The sequence below is a fragment of the Molossus molossus genome, unplaced genomic scaffold (assembly GCF_014108415.1).
Source record: "Molossus molossus isolate mMolMol1 unplaced genomic scaffold, mMolMol1.p scaffold_m16_p_23, whole genome shotgun sequence".
In the NCBI taxonomy this organism is placed as follows: domain Eukaryota; kingdom Metazoa; phylum Chordata; class Mammalia; order Chiroptera; family Molossidae; genus Molossus; species Molossus molossus.
In genome coordinates, this window is record NW_023425359.1 from 14,031,841 (window position 1) to 14,051,572 (window position 19,732).

The 19,732-nt window shown below is 45.5% G+C and overlaps 1 protein-coding gene across 2 annotated transcripts in view; it reads left to right on the forward strand.

The window, feature by feature from the left end:
* Window positions 1-19,732, forward strand: part of PARP1 (poly(ADP-ribose) polymerase 1) — a 42,274-nt gene that overhangs the window by 12,377 nt on the left and 10,165 nt on the right. The window contains exons 4-14 of one of the 2 annotated variants that reach the window (XM_036277435.1): window positions 1,393-1,607; window positions 3,399-3,498; window positions 4,744-4,860; window positions 5,492-5,668; window positions 9,176-9,323; window positions 10,334-10,474; window positions 11,339-11,581; window positions 11,833-11,901; window positions 12,136-12,268; window positions 14,529-14,724; window positions 17,692-17,820. In XM_036277435.1, coding sequence (XP_036133328.1) covers window positions 1,393-1,607; window positions 3,399-3,498; window positions 4,744-4,860; window positions 5,492-5,668; window positions 9,176-9,323; window positions 10,334-10,474; window positions 11,339-11,581; window positions 11,833-11,901; window positions 12,136-12,268; window positions 14,529-14,724; window positions 17,692-17,820 — 1,668 coding nt within the window. The remainder of the gene's footprint in view (window positions 1-1,392; window positions 1,608-3,398; window positions 3,499-4,743; window positions 4,861-5,491; window positions 5,669-9,175; window positions 9,324-10,333; window positions 10,475-11,338; window positions 11,582-11,832; window positions 11,902-12,135; window positions 12,269-14,528; window positions 14,725-17,691; window positions 17,821-19,732) is intronic. The other variant, XM_036277436.1, reaches the window with a different exon arrangement.

Genomic DNA, 19,732 nt, shown 5'->3' on the forward strand with positions numbered 1-19,732 from the left:
AGGATTCAAGGGGAATATCAGAAGCTTTGTGCTGTTGAGTGTTGCTTGTCCTGAAATGGAGTTTTCATAACGTCAGCCCCCTTTGTGCTCAGTTGCCTGGGTATGGGGCTCACCGGCATGGAACTCTCCTAGGAAAGTCAGGCCTAGAACTGTGAGCCTGGGCAGGATGGCAGGACTAGGTTCGACCGATGGGAGTGAGGCAGAAAATCCCTGCTGGGACTGGGGGCCTGCTCTGGCTCCTGGGCCTGAGATTCAGTGTCCCAAATACAGTTAGTTCAAGGCCCCAGCTGTGCCCCAGCCTACTATATTGTGTTCTTAATGTCTGTTCTGAGTCAGCCCAACATCCTCAGGAAAATATGTCAACCAATGGTTGTTGGTACCAATTCAGTGTCAACAGGAATCCCTAATATGGGGTGAGGTGAAGAAGGAAACTAGTGCAAACGGCTCAGTGGTGATACAGCACAGCTGTGAAACACCGCACTGTAGAGCCGGGGCAGTGCAGTCTCATATTCAGGGATCTCGTAGGCAGAGGGGAGCTGGCTTACATGGACAGAAATCCCTGCCCTTGGTCCCTGATTGTTCCATCCTCATGTAAATGAGGATTCCAAATTCTCACAATTTAATTGGTCCAAAAGGCACTGTCCTAATTGGTCAGAATAAAGCTGCTCTGATTGGATGGGGAAAGCCTCAGTCGTATTGGTTGAAACAGGATTCCAAGAACTCCTTTTTCTTCTTCTTTATTGATATTTTTCAGAGAGAGAGAGAATCGATTGGCTGCCTCCTGTGTCTCCCACTGGGGATTTGGCCCACAACCTGGGCATGTACCCTGACCAGGAAACGAACCAACGACCTCTTGGTGCATGGGTTGACACTCAACCACTAAGTCACACCAGCTGGGCCTAAGAACTCCTTTATAAGGGCTAAATCAGGTGGCAGAAACACAGTGCAGGCAAGCAGTTCTGTGCAGGCCTCTCCCTGAAGCGCAGTTTGTGTAAGAGGCCCCTGTAGAAAGAGCTGCTAGGCTCTGTGGTAGTGGTTTTTTTCATATGAGCCTAGTTAGCCACCAGGAGCCCTTCTTAGTAGGTGTCTTCTTTCTCAGGTTGCGCAGTTATCACATCCTTGACTTGCCCAGGCAGTTGAATAGATGATTGATTGATTCACTGATAGACAGGAAGTTGAGCCCATTTAAAATGGAGGTGCTGGGAATTGAGGGTAACACAATCACTGGTGGCATAAAAGAGCCAAAACCTCCCAGCAGTCTTCACATTACCCCTGGGATAGACCTGAGGCCCCTTGCTGGCTGGCGCATGGGCTGGCTTGGTCACCCCTGGTCCCAGATGTCTCTCCCTCCTTTTTTGTCTCAGTACCTCGTGTGGGTTTTTTTTCCTATAGGGCCAGGTGCGCCTGTCCAAGAAGATGCTGGACCCGGAGAAGCCCCAGCTGGGCATGATTGACCGCTGGTACCACCCATACTGCTTTGTTCAGAACAGAGAGGAGCTGGGTTTCCGTCCCGAATACAGTGCGAGCCAACTCAAGGGCTTCAGCCTGCTTGCTTCTGAGGACAAGGAAGCCCTGGAGAAGCAGCTCCCAGGAGTCAAGAGTGAAGGGTGGGTGGAGGGCCATGGGGACTTTAAGAGGGGTTTAGTGAGAAGCTTGATGTAGGCCCAGAGACCCCAGAGATTCCATACCATTCCTGCGTTTCCCCTTGCTGACCTTGGGAAAGCCAGGGATGCAGACTGAGGGACAGTGACAGCTCAGCTCTGCCTCTTTCCCAGCTGTGGTAGTGGAGGACAGCAGGGAAGGGCTCCTGGTGCTCCTGGTCTGATCCTGTTACCCCTACATGACCTCCTCTTGTCAGGGTGTGTTCCTTTGTGTCTAGATGTCTCTGAGCTATGGTGCTGGGAAGATCATGACAGTTTTTTAATGGGGTGGAAGGGAGGCAGTCAGTAAGATGGTCCCTGGTTTAAAGGTTAGAATGGCATGGATTTTATATGGTGTTAGCATTTAGGATGGGAAGACCTACCAGTGACTTATCTTGAGTCCATGGGCACTTATTCTTTTCAGTTTTCCCTTTGCTGGTCCTTCACCCCCAGTCTAGTGTTGCTTGGTAACAAGCACACCAAGAGAGATGTGGCAGGGTCAAGGTGTGCACCGTGCTCCTGGGAAAGTGACTGTGCACCACCATATTAGGATCAGGGTGACCCTAATATCAAACAGCTGCCCTGCATTATTTTCGTTCATAGCACACAAGTTCACAGCACAGCATGTGTGGCTCAGGACTCTATACAAAAAGCGGGAAATCTGGCCCATGGATTAAATCCTCAGGGCATTGCAGCACATGGTGTAGGTGTAGGGATGCATAAACCTGCGCATATGCTATAACAACCACCAGAATTGATGGAGCACTTTTGATATGCGAGGCACTGTGTTAAACACTTCATATGTGATATTTTGTTTAACCATCATCACAGTCCTATAAGGTAGATGGTATTCTTTTTCCTGCTTTTATGGATGAGGAAAAATGCAAGGATTTGACTCATGTCTGTGTAACAGCTGTAATGGAGTCTTAACCACTGTGACTGTCCTGCCCTGTTTTTTTGTGGGTGTTTTGTTTGTTTGTTTTTTAATCTTCACCTGAGGATATTTTTTCATTTATCTTCAAATAGAGTGAAAGGGAGGGAGGGGGAGAGAGAAGGAAAGAAACATTGACGTGAGAGAGACACATCAGTTGGTTGCCTCCCACACAATCCCGACTAGGGCCGGGGACCAAATCGCAACCAAGGTATGTGCCCTTGACCAGAATCAAACCTGCAACTCTTTGGTCCACAGGTTAGTGCTCTAACCACTTAGCCAAGCCAGCCAAGTTTGTCCTGCCCCATTTTTAAGGGCTGCTGCAGACGCTCCGTGCCTTCCTTGGGTCAGGGTGACACTGTTGGACTTGTTCAGCCGTGTTTGCTGACCCAGCTGAGGCAGACTGGTGAGCAGTGCCGATTGAATAGCAGTGCAGCCTCACCTCACAACTGCCTCTTGGCCTTCGAAGCAGCCTTAAAAGGCTCAGACTCTAGGTATGGGCTTACTTCTAGCATTGTGCTTACCTAGAACCTTCCAGGTTGTTTTGTTTGTGTCGAGAAGTACATGGAGTTTTTGACATCAGATGGAACCTGAGCCCTGGATCCTGTACTGGGCTGTTCCAAGGCTCTGGGGCAACCCTGAGGTCCCTCCTTGGCAGCTGAGTATGTTCTGAAGTGGATGAAGTCAGTGCAAACACTGCCTAAGCAGACAGCAAGCAGGGCCTGCAGAGAAGAGTTGAGATAACAAGATACTATGGAACCCAGGTCACTGGATTTCAGAGTTTTTGTGGCTCTGGTTCTTTCTCTTATATCCTGCATCTCTTTCAGAAAGAGGAAAGGCGACGAGGTAGATGGAATGGACCAAGTGGCCAAGAAGAAATCTAAAAAAGAGAAAGGCAAAGATAGTAAGCTTGAAAAGGCCCTCAAGGTGAGTTCTGAGCTGTGTGTCTCCTGCCACTCTGTCTCAGTTCTTTTTCCTCATTCTGGGAAGGAAATTCAAGGAGGTGTGGCTGTCCTACTTACCCAGACCTTTTGGAATTCCCAAATTGATAGTTGTTGTTAAGAAGCATGGCTTTTTCCCCAGGTGGTTTTCTTGAAGGAGAACCCACATTAGGCTCCAGGTCCCAGACCAGCAACCAGGCTCAGGCAGGAGCTAGGAGGTCGGTCCCACTCATCAGCCTCAACCAAGATGATGGATTCCTGCCTCAGCCACAGAGTACATCACTGTGCATCCTGGACCTTAGGGATACTTGGAAACTGAATATTAGATTTAAGGATGCCAAAGGTTCTTAGCATAGACAAATGCCTTTGAAGAGACAAGGTTGTTTCTTGGTTTGTTTTTTTTATGAAGGTCTCTTGTTTAAAAGAAGGGGGGAAAGGAATAGAAGGCAATATAGTGAAGAGGAGAAGACTACCCATTAAAGCAGTAGTTATTGACCAGAGATTCATCACTGTGTTGATTACACGTGCATTGAAGCAAAGTGCAAATTATTAAACTGCTAGCTGTTTGGGGAACTCGGGGAGAACATTTGGTCTCTTTTGGGAACTTGATTTCCATGAGCCATCTGCTTGGCTCTCTTACATGAGTATTCAGTTTTTGCCAGTGGTATATAAATTAGAAGCAATTTCTAATCTTGTTCCAGTTGTTTGATAAGGACAGATTTGGTGTGGTTGCCCTTTATAAAAAAATGTGTTTGTTATGGTCCAAATCTGACTGCGGTAGAGCTGTGGTGCTCTTTTGCACTGAGGAAATAGGTGTTTGAGAATTCCCCCATTCACTCTCGTATTAGTGGAGAGCAGCCACGTCCACCTACCTTCCTTAAGCACAGGTGTTGGGCTGATAAACCTGGGGGTTTTCCTGTGTCTCCTGGCATTTGTTTCTGAACGGTTGAATCCAGGAACCCTGGTTCCTAGACAGCAGCCTTCCCCATGTCCCTTAGTGGTCTCCTCCCCACCTTCCACAGTGTCTTTGAGAGACCTCGTTCTGGGTTTGCTTTGGCATCCACAGGAGCAGGATGGGGAGCCACACTTCCCTGTTGATCAGACCAACTTTGGAGGGCAGCTTAGCTGAGAATGTGGCTGGAGACAAGCAAGATCGGTGGGGTCTTCTCTGGTTGTTGGATTTCTTTCTTTGAAAAGAACTGGTCTCTCAATGGCTGGGTCTTGTCAATAGGCCCAGAACGACCTGATCTGGAACATCAAGGACGAGCTAAAGAAAGTGTGTTCAACGAACGACCTGAAAGAGCTGCTCATCTTCAACAAGCAGCAAGTGCCCTCCGGGGAGTCGGCGGTGAGCTGCCTTTGTGTTAAGTGAAACGCGTGTGAGGCAGCCAGGTCGCTGTGGAGTGACTGTCCTCTCGGACTATGGGAGGCCCTCCGATTGAACACCTGCTGGTATTAATTAGGAAGAGTGACAATTCCATAGTGTGTTGCATGGTCATTACTGTTGTGGTCACCATTTCCCAAGGGTAGGAAAGGGCAGGCTCCCTTAGGCCTTTTCAGATCTTCCACAAGGTAGCCCTTGGTTTAGAATTTTGGTGAGGACTGGGGTGGGACTTAATGTTTGCCTTGTATTTTCATACCACACTGGCCTGAGGAGCTCTCTGTGCTGCCTTCTGCCCAAACTGCCCAAGGGCTGTGAGGTCTGTGGAGGAGAGGTTGGCACTGTTCCTTGTGCAGGAGCAGTGGGTGCTCTGGCTCTCCCTTTATGTCTCAGTCACCAAGGGAAGTGGGAACTGCAAGAACGTGTGTGGACTTAAAGTATAAGAATCTAAGTTCCACCTATAAGCCAGCTGAAACCAGGCAAGCCCTCTCTTCTGTGTTAGTGAGCGCCGTCTGTGCAAACGCTTCGTCCTGCACTCGTGATGTCGTTTACTGTAGCCTTTCCTTTTCCGTCCGACACGCTTCTTCACTGGCTTCAGATCTTGGACCGTGTAGCTGATGGCATAGTGTTTGGTGCCCTCCTTCCCTGCAAGGAATGCTCTGGCCAGCTGGTCTTCAAGAGTGATGCTTATTACTGCACTGGGGACGTCACTGCCTGGACCAAGTGTATGGTTAAGACACAGACACCCAACCGGAAGGAGTGGGTGACCCCAAAGGTAAGCAGGGAGGATCCTGGGATTTGTTGGCAGAAAAGCATGGTCCCTTCACTCCAGGTCACCATGATTGCAGGGAAGTGTTCCTCAGAATTTCTTAGAGCTGGTCTATCCTTGTAAATAGAATACAAAATTCTATTCTTGGTTCTGTACATTTAAAAATTACACAAGTGTAGAACCAAGGCATTTCTAACTGGAGTACAGGTTTGTACAACTGGTGTAAAATTGTTTTACTTGCAAAGACCATGGATTATTTCTGTTTCTGTTTATCGAGTTCTTATTCTGTGCCAGGCACTGTTCTAAACACAGGGTGTATGGTGACTAAATGGATAATTCCTGCCTTTAGGATAGAAAAGTGTTTCTTGAGGATATTTCCCTACCTTATGCAAGAGGGGGTGAAGCTAGGTCCAGAGTTCAGATATCTCCTGTTGTTGATCTCTTTTATAATGGAACTACATATTGAATTCTCAGGTGCACACAAAACCTCAATTGAGGGACATCATTTGGAACTGTGTTGGTGGGGGACTGACAGTGTCTTTGGGGACTTAGCTGCTGGAAGGACTCCACCTATGTCCTCAAACTCAGCTGGTGCCCAGCTGTCTGGGGCAGTCATGGCTGCAACTAAGTGGGATTTGGGGTTTGATCTTCATCATATTATCTCTCCTTGTGCATTCTTCTGAGGGGCAAGCATTTGGAACAGCAGCACATAGTAAGCACCTACTAATTGCTACTTTAGTGTCCCTTTGGCACCACTAACTCAGCTAACTCCATTGTTCCACTGGCCCTCCTGCCCTGGCTCATTGCTTTCCTGCCTCCTCTGTTCACTACCATATAACACTCCCTCCCTCCCTCCCAGTCTTTTCTCTATATTTATTCTGGAGTGATCACGCTAAACAAATTTGGCCTTGTCACTTCCCCCACCCTTAATATCTTACAGTAATTCCCCAGTTCCTATAGAAATATTTTTCCAGCCCTGGCCAGTTTGGCTCAGCGGTTAGAGCGTCGGCCTGCGGTCCGGAGAGACCCTGGTTCGGTTCCCGCTAAGGGCGCGTACCTCGGTTGCAATTTGTCCCCAGACCTGGTTGGTCGTGTGGGTGGCAGCCACTCGATGTGTCCCTTTCACATCGATGTTTCTCTCTCTCTCTCTTCCTCTCTTTCCCTCCCACTCTATCTGTACAAAAAATGGAAAAATGTCATCGGGTGAGGATTAAAAAAAAAAAAAATAGAAATATTTTTCCAGTTTTTTGTTTTGTTTTTGCAGGGTCTCCAGGAGTGCAGGTTTATTGGAATTAGCCTGCCAGACTACCTCTAAGGAGAGAGGAGCCTTTCCCAGTTTTTTTGAGTATTAAATATAACAGACATTTTTGTGGTATTTGTATCTCTTCTATCTTTGAGAAAAATAACAAGTTAATAAGTAATATGAACTATTTTTGTTGTTGATTTTAGATAGAGGAAGGGAGAAAGAGAGATAGAAACATCAGTGAGAGAGAATGTCGATTTGAACTATTTTGTACTTCATGTCATTTGCACAGTATCTCTGTGTATGTATCTACTTTTTATACCCTCACCCAAGGATATGTTTATTTTCTTTTTTTTAGAGAGAAGAAGGGAGAAAGAACATCTAGGGGTTGCCTCCTGTTCACGCCTTGACCAGGGATCAAACCCACAGCCTTTTGGTATATGGGATGGTGTTCCAACCAACTGAGCCACCCAGCCAGGGCTAGATGTATATACTTTTAAATATTTTTATTGATTTTTAGAGAGAAGGGGAGGGAGAGGAAAAGAGAAAGAGAAATATCAATGTGAGAGCAGAACATTGATCAGCTGCCTCCTGCATGCCCCATACTGGAGATTGAGCCCAAAACCCAGGCATGTGCCCTGACCAGGAATCAAACCAGTAATCTTTTAGTGTACAGGACAATGCCCAACCAACTGACCCACAGCGGCCAGGGCTATATGTATTTTTTTAAGGAGTATTTTAAAAGAGTATCCGCAGCCCTGGCCTGTGTGGCTCAATTGGTTGAGCATTGCTCATGCACTGAGAGGTCAGCGGTCCGATTCATAATCAGGGAACCAGTAGGGGGCATGTAGGAGGCAGCTGATTGATATTTCTCGCTCTCACTCTCCCCTTTTCCCTTCCTCTGTCTCAAATCAATAAAAACATATATTTTTAAAAGGGTATCTGCATGTGTGATACATTTTTCTCAGGTGCACAGCTTGCTTGTTGCCCATGTGAATTCATGGATTTACAGACTCCATGCAGTGCCTCTGCTGCCCCCAGGATCTTGGCCCAGAGAATCAAGTCAGCTCCTTAGCTTGAACATCCCAACCCCTACCTAAAGCCCTTTGTGATCTGGCTGTGTTGGCCTGTATGGCCTCTCCCTGCCACCCTTTTTCTCCTCACATACCACTCTCTCCACCCCTGTACACATACACTTCTAATTTTTTACATTCCCAACAACAGGGAACTAACTACCTGGGTTCCCAGCAAACCATGATAAGTCAGTCAAATGTCTTTGCTTCTACAGTCCCCTGTTTAAGGGGCTACTTAGCAAGTCACTGCCTTTAAGGAGCCCTTCCAACAGTCCAGTCTTGCATTACCATAGCACGTTTTGGTTTAGAACTTGGCTCCTGTATAAAGTTTGCCTTGGTTGAACTTCTTTCTCAAAGGCAGAAACTGTCTTTTTAACCTCACTGTGATATGTGGCTCATGTTAGGTGCTCAGCATATGTTGGAAATGAATCTGTTACCTCTTTCATCCAGCAGTCATTCATTGAATGTGGATATAGTAGAAGAGGGCTGTTTCTTGATTGAATGAAGACTTAGGTGCATGTGAACTATGGTATTCCCTGGACTTCATGTACAGTAGCCCCCCCTTATCCACGGGGGATAGCCCCAGTGGATGCCTGAAACCGCAGATAATACCAGATCCTATACATACTAAGTAAAATAAGGATGACTTAAACACAAGCACTGCAGTGTCTTGATATTTGATCTGATAACTGAAATGACTGTTAAATGACTAGCAGGCAGGTAGCATATACAGCATGGAGACGCTGGACAAAGGGATGATCATGTATGTCCCTGACATAAAAATCATTGGCATGCAATTTAAAACCTAGTGAAATTATTTTTGGAATTTTCTATTTCTTCTTTTCAGACTGAGTTTGACTGTAAATGAAACCTCAGAAAACAAAACCATGGCTAAGGGGGGTGGTCTATATTTGATATTAATCAAGTGACCACTCAGAGCACAGCCCATTGCAAGTCACCTGGGATGAAGATAACTATACTGATAGGAGAATTTGTATTGAACACTATTATTGGGCTCTACAGCTGTGATTTTTTTTCTAAGGATAGGGAATTGCCCTGATTGCCATTTATGTCATTCTTTATTGCAAAAAGAAAAAAAAGAGATTCTTTAATTTGGACAAGAGAAATTATCTTTGCTCTATCAGGTGGTTATTTCAAGGGAGAACTGGTTTCTTAACTGAAACTTAAATTCTTTAGGAATTCCGAGAAATCCCTTACCTCAAGAAATTGAAGGTCAAAAAGCAGGACCGTATATTCCCCCCAGAGACCAGTGCCCCAGTGGTGGCAGCACCGCCGCCTTCCACAGCCTCAGCGCCTGCTACTGTGAACTCCTCTGCCCCACCAGGTAGAGCTCCAGGGCCGGGTGGGGAGGGCGGGTGGGCTGGGTCTGATCTTTGGGAGAACAGGATATCTTTCTCAGTTTGCTGTTGTTGATCCTGTGAGGAAGCCCTGTCTCGCTCCCCCAAGCAGAAGGGAGGTTGGGAGGGAATTTCCTAAGAAAGGCGAGGTAGATGGCCTTACCTGGAATGGCATTCAGTGTACCTTGCCTAGCTATACAGAGCATCTCTCCGGGTATCACTTTCCTGCCTTGGGGCGGCCCTTCACCAGTCAGTCATCCTGAGCCTGATATGATGCTGGGATTGCTTACATCCAGAGACCTGCTGTATATCTTGCCAGCAAAGGAAGTTACTGATCAATATTAGTGAGAAATACTGCACATCAATAGAGATAATGAGATCAGTTTGTGTTTTTTGTCAGGGGAAGAGACCCACTGTCTTTGTTTAGACATGTGGAGGGCTTGCAGGACTTTTCCCTATGGCACCTCTTGTTTTAGGAATGTGTCATCAGCACTGCATTCCCAGCATCCACAAATAATGGTGCACCCCTGGCCTGGGTTTAGTGCTGGACACCTCAAATGCTAGGGTCTTCTTTTTCCCTGGAATCGGTTGTCTCAGCTCATTGTGATCAAATCTTTGAGTGACTGTCATGGACAAGTCTGATATTTTAAATGGGGTCAATTACTAATATTGCATAAGAAGTTACAGTTTGTTTTTAGATGTGAAATGGAAGGAAGAGAATAATAAAAGTAATTGGGAGTTCACGTGACCTACCTCTCTGCTTCCCATCACTGCCAGCCTCCTGATCCCTGGCCTTTCTGTGCCAGGGATGAGTATAGATGACAGTTTGATGTCCTATCCTCTGCTTTCCTACTGGCCCTTTACTTCTTTTTTCATAGACTTCCCTCAGGAGAAGCTGGTGAAAGAGGGGTGCTGAGGCTGTCCAGGGACCCTACATCCTGTCCTGGCTTTTCCCTGGGGAGCAGCCCTGCCTCACGATTCTGTTTTCCCATCCCAGATAAGCCACTGTCCAACATGAAGATCTTGACTCTTGGGAAACTCTCCCGGAACAAGGATGAAGTGAAGGCCACGGTCGAGAAACTCGGGGGGAAGTTGACAGGGACGGCCAACAAGGCCTCCTTATGCATCAGCACCAAAAGTGAGTTAAATCGTATTTGTAAACCTGAAGTAGTACTCTCTGTGATGAGGATTAAGTGAGGTGATGTGCTTAACACAGTGTCTCACACAGACAGCGCCACTGCTCTGGTTCTGTAGGAAGAGCTGCCAGCCTGTGTGCCTTGTGCTGCTGCTCGGGACTGGAGCATATTCACGTGCCTTCTATTCTCCACAAAGGACTGGAGGCTACTATTCTCATCACCTACACTCTGCCACAAGGTGTTAGTAGGTTTGCTGCCAAAACAAAGTTCATAACCTAAATACATTTAGGAAGTGCAGTTAAGCAAAGGTAAATAGGTTTCTTTGCAGCATTATTACACTGACAACCGTTGTAGTGAATCTCCAAGACCAGAGAAATGGTATGCAGCATTTTTCAAACATATTTGACTTCAGGGTCCTTTTTCTGTGGAATGTCAATTAAAAACTCATTCTGTAGAATGGTTTGGAGAAGATGGCATTAACCTGTCATGCCTAGAGAAAGGGGAATGTTGCTGGTAAAAGACAGTCGTGGGGGGAGAGCAGGAAGAGATAAACCAAAAAACATACAGTATATGCATAATCAATGGACATAGACAGTACTGTGAGGCGGGGGTAGGAGGGGACAGGAGCAGGAAGGAGGATGTCAAGGGGGGGAACATCTTTAACAAAAATACATTCATTAATTTTAAAAAGAGAGAGAGACAGTTGTGGAAATAGCCTAAGAGCAAGAACACTGGATTCGGAAGGAAAGGAGAGCTGTGGGTGATGAGAGTTTGGAAGTAATCAGTCAGTACGACTAGTAATTTGAGATTTAAGATTAGTTTTAAACTTGTTGTTTGGCTTTTTTTTTCTTTCCTGATTTGAACAGAGGAGGTGGAAAAGATGAATAAAAAGATGGAGGAAGTAAAAGAGGGCAACATTCGAGTTGTGTCTGAGGATTTCCTCCAGGACATTGCCACCTCAGCCAAGAGCTTTCAGGAGCTGGTTTCAGCCCACGTCTTGTCCCCCTGGGGTGCTGAGGTGAAGGCGGAGCCTGTTGAAGTCGCGGTTCCAAGAGGGAAGTCGGGGACCATGGTCTCCAAAAAGAGCAAGGGCCCCGTCAAGGAAGAAGGTGAGGCCCTGAGCTGCCATCCCCGGGGGCCAAGAGACAGCGATGCCAGTGACCCCATTTGGCCATAAGTCATGGCCTGTCCCATGTCTGCCTGTGCAGAGCCTCACCCTTTGTGCCACTACAATGGCCTGGGGTGGTGGAAGGCACACAGGTATTGTGTTGACATATCATAAAAGTGAAAATTACCCGCTTGTCTTGACTTCCCACTCCCCTTTTAATTTAATGTTCACATCTCTCTGTCCCCTTCTAAGGAATCAACAAATCTGAAAAGACAGTGAAATTAACTCTTAAAGGAGGAGCTGCTGTGGATCCTGATTCTGGTAAGCAAACGGGTGATATGAGCAGAGTAGGGCCTGCCTTTGCCCTTGTGCCTCCTAGTGGGCTTCCCCTCCCATCCTGTCCTGAGAACACACACATCTTGTGAGGAACCTCCCAAAGGTGGTGTTAGGGTATCCAAGCAAGCGTGGACTCTGTGCCTGCCGACCCCTTTCTCCCTGAGCTCACTGGCCCCTCTGTGGGAGAGGAAGCTCTAGGAGCCCTGCCTTTATTGACAGGTCTGGAACGCTCTGCACACGTTCTGGAGAAAGGTGGGAAGGTCTTCAGCGCCACCCTTGGCCTCGTGGACATTGTTAAAGGAACCAATTCCTATTACAAGCTGCAGCTCCTGGAGGATGATCAAGGAAGCAGGTGTGTTCTGGGGATAGGAGAGTGTTCAGGGGAGCTGTGCTGTATGAAAGGTGTGGGCCCGTTTTGCTGTGCTTTCAGCATCATGAAACCCAAGTTTTCTCAGTACCTAGAGAATTTAGTCTCACAAAGAACACGGTGTATAATGAGACCTTTAATGAGAGAGGGAAGATGCGTCACCACCAGACAACCTTGCTCTCCTGTGTCCGGTCTGGCCATCTTCACAGGGTGCAGTGTTACATAATTTTGCAACTCTTATAGCCGCTCAAAGATTCTAGATTTTCTGATACCTTTACACATGTTTTTAAACTTCTGGAGCAAGTAGTTTGGCAAGAACTGAACTTACTCTTTAATTTTACTTCAAACTCACTAGTTATTAAAGATGTTTGGATTTGCGTTTTTTGTTGTTATTTTTTTAACCTTGTAGAGCTAGACAGGCCACTTCTGGGGTACTGAGGGGCTGGACTGGCTTTCATCATCCACTGGTTGATCGTCCCTTAATATAGCCAACGTGGAATGGGAGCTATATGTAGGTAGAAAGGTGTGTGGAAGGAATTCATTGAATTCTTATGGTGAAAAAGACATTTTTAAAAAATTACTTTCATATGTTAAACTTGACCTTTTCTTTTTAGCACATGAAAACCATTTACCCATTGGAACTCCAGGAGATCCAAAAAAAGTTTTCTAGTGGAAAGGCAAACCCCTGTGTAATGGTAGCCCAAGGGAATTAAAAGTCAGCACCCGGTAAATCCTGCTAGCCTCAATTTGTAAGCACTATCATGGCTTAACTTCTTCCCATCTCTTCATCTTTTCACCATACCTTTCATTTTAAAAATGAACATCAGTCCTGGCTGGTGTGGTTCAGTGGTTAGAGCGTCAGCCCAAGGACAGACAGGTCATAGGTTCTATTCCCAGTCAAGGACACTTACCTGGGTTGCAAGTTCGATCCCCAACCCTGGTTGGGGTCATGCCAGAGGCAACCAATCAATGCATCACATATTGATGTTTTCTCTCCCACTGTCTAAAAATTAATGGAAAAATATCCTCAGGTGAGGATTTAAAAAGGGGCAAGGGGGGACATCAGAGATAACCATAGAGTACAAAGTATTTGGTTGGCTACTAAAAATTTCTAAAGAAATAAACCTTAATTGTTACTTAGTTTATTACCTATTCTAGTCAGAGATTTGAAAGTCAAAAATGGTTTTTTGCTTGTAAAATATACCTTCCAAAAGCTAGATGTATATTGTATTGCAGGAGAAGGAATAGGATTTTTGTAGAAATATACAGTGTCATGGTCTGTTAAATGACAGGCAGTGAGAATAAAAATTTCCACCAGCAACGAGAAATTCTAATGGTGATTGTGGATGTGTGCATTTTCCTGGTGGCCTAGATTTATTGGTTTTTAGAGTGATAGTGTGGGTTATTAGGGTCAGAAAATGTTTTTCAGGATAGGTCAGTGTGGTGTCTTATAAACATTTCCAGGGGGAAAAAATCAACAAAATAAATGTATATGTCTTTGGGCAAGAGCCCAGGAAAATACCAGGAAGTCCCAAATTTTCTTTGAATTCTGGTTTTACCTTTAAAATGCATACAAGTCTTGTATTTGGTTTCTAATATATTTATACTTAAAGTAATATAAAATTGAATTTATCCATTCCACTAAGAAAAATTAAGTTAGCCAAATGCAGGCAGCACAGGAGCTAGAGGGTACCTGAGATATGTTCCCTAAATTGAAATGGAAACATAATAATAGCCTGAGTCTGAGGTGGCTAACCTTGTATGCCGCTGTCCCATGGTCTCATTTCATCACATCTCAGCTTCTGATCTGAACCAAAAGTTCTGCATTATCTTTAGGGTATGTTGTTAATGGCTGCATCTCTTTAAACATGTGACTTCCAAATGATACTTGCTGTATTTGTTTGGGGAGCGGAATTGGGTATTTAAAAGTCTGTAAGCCACCTAGCTTGGCTGCCAGGTCCAAGCTTAAGCTGTTCTTAGGCACTTTCTTTAGGCAATTTTTGAAAGGACATTCTTTAATTAGTTTAAACTTATTATAACTCTCAACTCGGTAAAAGAAAAATGTCCTTTATTATAATGTCAGTTCCTTTTGTTCCTCTGTCACTCACCATCATTTTGGGGTGTTTGCAACAGTTCTTTCTCACCCAAGTAGAATGTCAGGGAAGGTAAACTCCTGAAATGTTATCAGCTAACCCACAAATTTATGTCTGATGCTCCTCTTCTCCCTCCTTTGCCGCCCTCATAGGTATTGGATATTCAGGTCCTGGGGCCGTGTGGGAACAGTGATTGGTAGTAACAAATTGGAGCAGATGCCATCCAAGGAGGATGCCATTGAGCACTTTATGAAACTATATGAAGAGAAAACCGGGAATGCCTGGCATTCCGAAAACTTCACAAAGTATCCCAAAAAGTTTTACCCCCTGGAGATTGACTACGGCCAGGTAATCACTGAATGCTCTTACACCAGGTAGTTATAGTAAAAGGAAGGGATACTAGATTCTTTTAAAAGCATGCCATGAATCAGATGGCATCACTGGTGAAAATGCCACCAAATGTTTTAAAGAATTACTGCAAATCCTTTGCAAACTCTTCCAAAAAATAGAAGAGAAAGGAACACTCTCAACTCATTATGTGAGGCCAAATACAGTATATCACCCTGATACCAAAGCCAGGTAAAGACATCACAGGAAAACTAAAGACCAATATCCTGGGAATATACATGCAAAACCCTCAACAAAATACTAACAAACTGAATCTAGCAGGTTGGTTCAACATACAAAAATCAATTCATAAAATAATATGAATAGAATAAAGGACAGATGCCACATGATCATCCTAATACATAGGGAAAAGGCATTTAATAAAATCCAGTACCCTTCATGAATAAGACCCATACCATGAAGTATGAGATAGAGCCCTGATGTATTAGCAGTTTTGAGACCCTCAAGGAGGAACAGTCTTTGAAGTTTCTCCTTAAAGACAACAGAATAATTTATAGATTCTAGAGCATGTGACCTGGTTTATCATCAAGATAGAATTACAGTGACTTGACATGCTCTCCTAGGTCATAGTTTTATATTTTGTTGTTGTTTTTTTAGTTTTTTGTGTGTGTGATAAAATTGATAACATGACATTAGTTTCAGGTATATAGCATAATGATACATGTATTTCAAAACGATCACCACATTAAGTCTAGTTAACATCCATCATCTGATACAGGTACAAGAAATATTTTTTCTTTATAACTAAAAGCTTATACTTTTTGTTTTTTGGGTGTTTTGTTGTTTTTTTTTAAGTTCTCATCCGAGGATATTTTTCCATTTATCTTCAGATAGAGTGAGAGGGAGGGAGAAGGGGCGGGGGGGCACTTTGATTGGTTACCTCCTGCATGACCCTGACCAGAACTGGGAACCCGAACTGCAACCAAGGTACGGGCCCTTGACTGGAATCAAACCCGCGACTCTTTGGTCCATGGGCTGATGCTTTAACGACTGAGCCAAACCAGCCAGAGCAAAGCTTACACTTTTTGAACCACTTTATCCATTTTGCCCACCCCACCCTACTTCCTACCTCTGTCAACTACCAGTCTCTTCTCTTCGTCTATGGGCTTGTTTTGGGATTTGGGGGGATTTTTTCCTTGGTACATTTTTTATTTGGGTTTGTTTTGTTTTTAAGATTCCACAGATAAGTAAGTTTATATTAGTATTTCTCTGAGTTATGCTTAGCTTAGCATGATGCCTTCAGTGTTCATGTTGGTGAAAATGGCAAGATTTTGTTTTTTAGTTACTAAATAATATTCCAGTGTGTGTGTTTCACATTTTCTTTTTTTAAAATATATTTTAATTGGTATTTATTGAAGGGAAAGAGAAATAGAAACATCGATGTGAGAGAGGTACACCCGTTGGCTGTTCCTGCACGCCCCCTACTAGGGATTGAGCCTGCAACCCAGGCATGTGCCCTGACTGGGAATCGAACCAGAACCTCTCAGTCCATGGGGCAATGCTCAATCCACTGAGCCACACTGGCCGGGCAGTTTCACATTTTCTTCATCCATTCATCTATCAGTGAACACTTAGGTTGTTTCCATGTCTTGGCTTTGTAAATAAAGCTGCAGTGAACGTGGAGGTGTATATATCTTTTCGAATTTAGTGTTTTCATTTTCTTCAGATAAATACCCAGAGGTGGAATTGAATCGCTGGGGGGGAGAGAGAGATCGATATATATTCCACTTACTTGTGCATTCATTTGTTGCTTCTTGTATGTGCGCTGACCAGAGATCAAACCCACAATCTTGGCACTTTAGGACAACACTCTAACTAACTGAGCTACCCAGCCAGATCAAAGCCATCAGTTTCTAAGGGCACTGTAATGGACAGCATAGTCCTTGCCCTCGTGTGGTTGAAAAGTGAGAAGAGTTAAGGCATTTCCATTACAGTGTGGTCTTGGCTTCTTAGCCTGGATTGTGCAGGCAGTGGGGGTTGTGTCTGTGCTATTAGTTTATCAGGAAGTGCAGTCCCAGGGAAGAGTGGTGAGAGATGGAGAGTGGGGGTGGGGTGCTAATGTGAGGATGCACTTTAACACTGTCCAGTAGCCTGGCAGTAACTGGGACTGTAGAGAAGTCTGTATGAACTTAGTGTTCATACAGTTGGCCAGGGGTGAGGCCGTGCAAGAGAAGTAAGGGAGAATTTGTCCAATTTCCCCTTGATCCCAGGTTTGCTCTCATAACTGCCAAGTATTTCTGGGTTGGGCATGAGTGGGCACTGAGCAATTCACATGCAGGGCACCAGCAACCTGAGAATGTGAGACAATGAGCAGGAATTGGTGAGGGGGGTGTGTTTGCAGGGCAGCCTATATAGGGCTGGGTGCTGCAGTAGCATCTGAAATAAGAATGTGGAACAGCCGAGAGGACTTGGGGGTACACTGGAAGGATCTGATCCTTCTGCAGATTCACACACACTCCCTAGCAACTGCTGCCCAAACCCTGTTGATTGAAGCTTATTAGCCTTTTTGCTGGTGGCACTCTATCCTTTGTCTTCTATGTGCAGCCCAAACCTCAGACACCACCACCACTTTGGGTTATTTATTTGGATCTCTTAATGATTTTCTTTTCTTCTCTTCTCTCTCTCTCTCTCCCTCCCTCCCTCTGTGTGTGTGTGTGTGTGTGTGTGTGTGTGTGTTCTTTATTGGTTTTAAGGGAGAGGGAGAAAGAGAGAGAGACATCAATCAGAGAGAACATCGATTAGCTACCTCCTACATGCCCCCCACTGGGGATCGGACCCACAACCTGGGTATGTGCCATGACTGGGAATCAAACCAGTGATCCTTGATGCATGGGTCAACACTCAACCCCTGAGCCACACCGGCAGGGCTGATTTTCTTTTCCTTTGTAACAACCTTTTTCCCCAAAGGATGAAGAGGCAGTGAAGAAACTGACAGTAAACCCTGGCACCAAGTCCAAGCTCCCCAAGCCAGTGCAAAATCTGATTAAGATGATCTTTGATGTGGAAAGTATGAAGAAAGCCATGGTGGAATATGAGGTTAGTGCACTATTTTGTTTTATCTGAGAATTTGCAGGGGTCAGTGATTGGAATGCTGAGTTCAATGACTATTCTTGTTGGATTCGGCATCTCTACCTGTTCTTAAGCCTGAGTCAGATGCAGGTGAACCAAGGCCTAGAGTGCTTGCGAAGGGTTGTTAAACTTGCTGTGAAATGTAGGGTGTGTTGTAGAGAGCTGTCTCCTGGGTTCCCAGCCCCCCTCGCACTTTCTCCTTCTTGTTACCATGGTAGGGTCTGTAGCGTGTTTCTTTGTGGCCCAACCAAGCAGGTCATCTGAAGTTGTTTAGGCAAGTCCAGAACGTAGCCTGCTTTCAGTAAAAGCGCTGCTGTGATCGCCACGGACAGAAGTTCAGGGAACTTCGGACACTTTATCAGATAAAATTTATACCAACTGCTTTTAGGAAGAAGTTGGGTGCTGGGCTGGGTAGGAAAGGGGTGCTGGTGGTACGATTAGTCCCACTGTCCTGCCCAGGGCAAAATGACCCACATGTCATTTCCAAACTTCCTATAGTCTGGTTTTTCTGTGACTTACAGAAGTTTGCAACTGTTATCAGACCCAAGTCTGTCTCTCCCTGTGAAATGACATCTTGATGCTGTTTTTCACTCAGACAAGTAACTAGTTTCACAGGAGGAAAAAAGCTGGTGCTCCCTGTGAGGAGGTGAATCCTGAGCCCAGAGCAGGGAGGTGCTGGGGAGAGGGGGGATGCTGCATCCAGAGCTGGGGCTTCCACCCTAGAAGCCTCCCTGTGCTGCAGGTGTGGCTTCTGGACCCCAGGGCATCTCTCCCACTTTTCACTTCCTCCCTTCAGCTGAGCTGCTGTGGAGCTGCCGCCCCAGCACCAGTCCCAGGGCTGTGCCTGGAGTTTGTTTTCCAGGACTGCGGGCAGCTTGTGTTGATTCAGCCCTCCTCTTGTTCTTATAGCCTGTATGTGTGTTGCAATTTACAGATTAGAGAGACCAGTCTTTTCTTTTTTTTAATCCTCACCCTCAGATATTTTTCCATTTATCTTTGGATAGAGGTGGCGGGGGGTGGGGGGATGCGGGGAGAGAGAGAGAGGTATCAGTGTGAGAGAGACACATCAACTGGTTGCCTTTCACACGACCCTAACCAGGGCCGGGACCAAATCGCAACCCACGTATATGCCCTTGACTGGAATTGAACCCACAACTCTGGTCCGTGGGCTGACGCTCTACCGCTGAGCCAAACCAGCCAGGGCCAGTCTTTTCTTTTTAAAATAAATACCAAAATGACACCACTTGGGAGTAGTGCTCCCTTCATAGTACCTGTTCTCACTCTGGTCACACTTCCTTTGGTCAGAACATCTTTTGGAATTCCTCCTCTAGAATTACTTTCAGAACCAGTTTGTAATTCATACTAAAAGTCTCTGCTCTTTTATTGTATCTTCTTGGTTCAAAATGATTATCCACCTTGTTCCCCAGAGTTATTTCCAACTGTTTAACTCTTCCCAGAAACTAAATCTCCCTCTGGATGGGGACAGTATTGAGGGGACAGAAACACGTATGTGCCATGGCTTGTGGTAGCTATTGGACACTGTCACTGCTGGCCCCTGGTTGGTGCCTGGTGAACTGTGAATACTTTCACAGCTTATTTCATCTAATTCCTACAGTGATTCCATGTCTTGGGTGCCTGTTTGGCTCCATCCTTGTTCCAGGCCCTGCAGGTGCTAGGGGTGCAAAGAATGGGTAAGGTGCAGTATGGGCCCCGGAACTCCGAAAGGTCCACTGGGGGTAGCTCCAGAGACAGTGTCTTAGAATACAGTGTGGGGTCACCTGGTGTACAGATGTTGTGAGGGGGCCTGGCAAGTAGTACAGGCAGGGTCACTCACAGTGATGTGGGTGCCTCTGAAGGTGGCCCCATTTTACAGATAAGA